This window comes from Ailuropoda melanoleuca, unplaced genomic scaffold (genome assembly GCF_002007445.2).
Source record: "Ailuropoda melanoleuca isolate Jingjing unplaced genomic scaffold, ASM200744v2 unplaced-scaffold72616, whole genome shotgun sequence".
Classification (NCBI taxonomy): domain Eukaryota; kingdom Metazoa; phylum Chordata; class Mammalia; order Carnivora; family Ursidae; genus Ailuropoda; species Ailuropoda melanoleuca.
Genome location: NW_023247855.1, coordinates 1 through 3002, shown reverse-complemented (window position 1 = coordinate 3002; position 3002 = coordinate 1). Strand labels below are relative to the sequence as shown.

The following is a 3002-nucleotide window of genomic DNA, read 5'->3' as shown; positions in this document are numbered from 1 at the left end:
TTTTTAGAGGATGGACCGAGTTTCACACAGACACACGGACTCTTCTCCTTTCTGAAGGTTGCCCATCAAGGAAAGGAAACCTGATTGTTTTTCTTACTTGCCTGTGAACATCCAATAAATATGGAAATGGGCAGCGCTTCGGCTGCGGTCAATGGAAGTGTATTTCTCAAGCTACAATGACCAAGATGATTCCCTGGCTTGTTTGCATCCCGAAACCCCCTCCAGGTTAAAAGAAGGCGTAGGACCCTTTTCCCATGATTCAAAAGGACAAGGTGGTGGCCACCATCTTTGGCCAAAGCACTTGCTCTAATGGTGTCACACACGAGTTAAATTTCAGAGTCCCACAAGAGCCATTTTTAAAATTTATTCTTTTAGATTTGGTGTTGTATATTTTTATTTATTTATTTTACAATTTGTCCAGGAAGTTATCTAATGCTGGGATGCCCTCTTTCAACCCTTTGCGTTTGCGTGTCTCGGTGACCACCTGAGAAGGCCGGGTGGTGTTGTCAAACGGATCCCCGGGGAGAATCTGCCAGTGATCGAACACACACTGAGGAAAAGCTTGGCCCCCCGTGTTGGATCTCAAGTCAGCGGTGAAACCAAAGGACTCATTCACGGGGAGGTAGGCCTTGACCACAAACATCGGGGTGCCAGCCACCTGGGCCTCCTCAAAGACGTGGCCCCGTTTCCTGTTCAGCACACCGTAAATGCCACCCACCACTTGTTCCGGGCACTGGATCTCCACCAGATAGATTGGCTCCATGAGACGGGGCTGGGCAGTCAGGACGGAGGCGTAGAGGCAGCGCCGGGCCGTGGGGATGATCTGGCCCCCACCGCGGTGAATGGCGTCAGCGTGCAGGGTGACATCGTGGACATCAAAGCGGACCCCCCGCATGTTCTCCTCGCAGAGGGCACCCTCCTTTGTGGCCCATTGGAAGCCGGCCACCACACTGTCCTTGATCTCGTTGAGGTACTGCACCCCCTTCGTGATATCGGTCAGGATGTTGGGGCCGGTGCCATCGGGGCCAAAGCACCAGATCTTACGGGCTTCGGCCACGTCCCATTCGTACTTCTCGGCCAAGTAACGGGCGCGCTGCTTCAGCTCCTGGCGGGCCGAGACGTCACCTTTATCGATGTCTTCGGCCAGGCCGTCCGGGAAGGGGCGGGCCTTCATGTACAGCCGGTTGTGCTTGTTGGGCGACTTGGACAGGCACAGCACCGACGACTCCTCGCTGACAGTCTCGCGGTAGGACACAACTGGGTCGGATTTCTTGATGGGAATGCAGGCGTGGTCCTCTTCCAGATCTTTCAGGCAGATCTCCAGGTGCAGTTCGCCAGCTCCAGCGATAATGTGCTCCCCAGATTCCTCAATGATGCACTGCACCATGGGGTCAGATTTGGCCAACCTCTTCAGGCCTTCCACCAGCTTGGGCAGATCGGCTGGGTTCTTGGCTTCCACGGCAACGCGCACAACAGGACTGACGCTGAACTTCATGACACGCATGTTGTGGGCGTGTTCAAAGGTGGTGATCGTGCCTGTCTTGACTAGGAACTGATCCACACCAACCAGCCCCACAATATTTCCACAAGGCACATCTTCAATGGGCTCCACGTAGCGACCCATCATAAGAATGGTTCTCTGGATTGGCTTCAGGTACAGATCCTCCTTTTTGCCTGGTGTGTAGTTTGGTCCCATAATTCTACATTTCAGGCCTGTGGATACGATCCCCGAGAAAACCCGGCCGAAGGCATAGAAGCGGCCCTTGTCGGTGGTGGGCACCATCTTGGAGATGTACATCATTAGGGGGCCCTTGGGATCACAGTTTTTAATTCCCATCGCAGCCTCGTCGTCGGGGGGCCCCTCGTAGAGCAGCTCACACCGGTACTTCTGAGCAGTGACGGGGGAGGGCAGGTGGATGGTGATCATTTGCAGCAGCGCATCCCCGGCGGGCAGCCAGCGCCTCATCACAGCCTTCAGGAGGGGCTTGCCCTCTTTGCCTTTGTCTTCACTGTCCAGCTTAATGTCCAGTTTATCTATCAGCTTGGCTGTTTCGTCCTTCTTGAAGTTCATGATGGCATCAAACACCTTAAAGATGGGGTCAAGGATCAGCTGGCAGAATGTCCTTGGTAGCTTCTTTCCATCAGGGCTCATGGCAGATTTACTGAACTTGCCAGTCGCTGGGTCAAAGTACCGGTCACCCCAGAGCTTCTTCATCATGTCCTCCACCTTCTTGGCACGTTCGGTGGCATTCAGCTGCCCTTCACCTTTGGCTGCAAACTTGGCCACATACATCTCTGCAAACTGCTTCAGGGTGAAAGCCCAGCCGTGAAGTCCTGAGCCAAAGCCCACTGTACCAAGGACCGGATCGATCATGATGTTGCCCATGGGGCCGCTCTCGCCTTCCCCGTAAGTGGAGATGATCACGTTGACGTTCTCCACAATGCGCTGGAACGTCTGGTAGAGCTCCTCAGGCTGCAGCTGCAGCTCCAGCAGAGCCCGGTCCATCTTGTTCATCATCAGAACCGGCTTGATCCTCTCAGCAATGGCCTGGCGCAGAACCGTCTCTGTCTGGACACACACCCCAGAAACACAATCCACAACAACCAAAGCACCGTCGGTGACTCGTAGGGCAGCTGTGACTTCTGAAGAAAAATCAACATGGCCAGGAGAGTCGATTAAGTTGATCAGGAACCCACAGCCATCTTTGCTTTGCTTGATGAAGGCCAAGTCGTTCTCCGAGAGCTCGTAGAAGAGGGAAATGGCCGTGGATTTGATGGTGATGCACCTCTCCTGTTCGTCTTTCCTTGTGTCAGTGAAACGGGTCTCACCCGCACGGGCGGAGGCGATAATTCCAGCTTTGCATACCAGTGAGTCTGTCAGGGTGGATTTCCCATGATCCACGTGGGCAATCACCGACATGTTCCGGATGTTGGCCTTCTTGTCCATGATGGCCCGGATCTGGTCTACTGTGAAGTTCACCATGTTGGCGGATGGCGTCGGG

The 3002-nt window shown here is 54.2% G+C and overlaps 1 protein-coding gene across 1 annotated transcript; it reads right to left on the bottom strand.

Moving 5' to 3' along the window:
* Window positions 1-406: 406 nt before the first annotated feature.
* LOC117800566 (elongation factor 2-like) lies at window positions 407-2991 on the bottom strand. The gene has a single exon (XM_034653118.1). The coding sequence runs from the start codon at window positions 2981-2983 to the stop codon at window positions 407-409; it is 2577 nt and encodes an 858-aa protein (XP_034509009.1). The 5' UTR covers window positions 2984-2991.
* Between the last annotated feature and the right edge of the window lie 11 nt (window positions 2992-3002).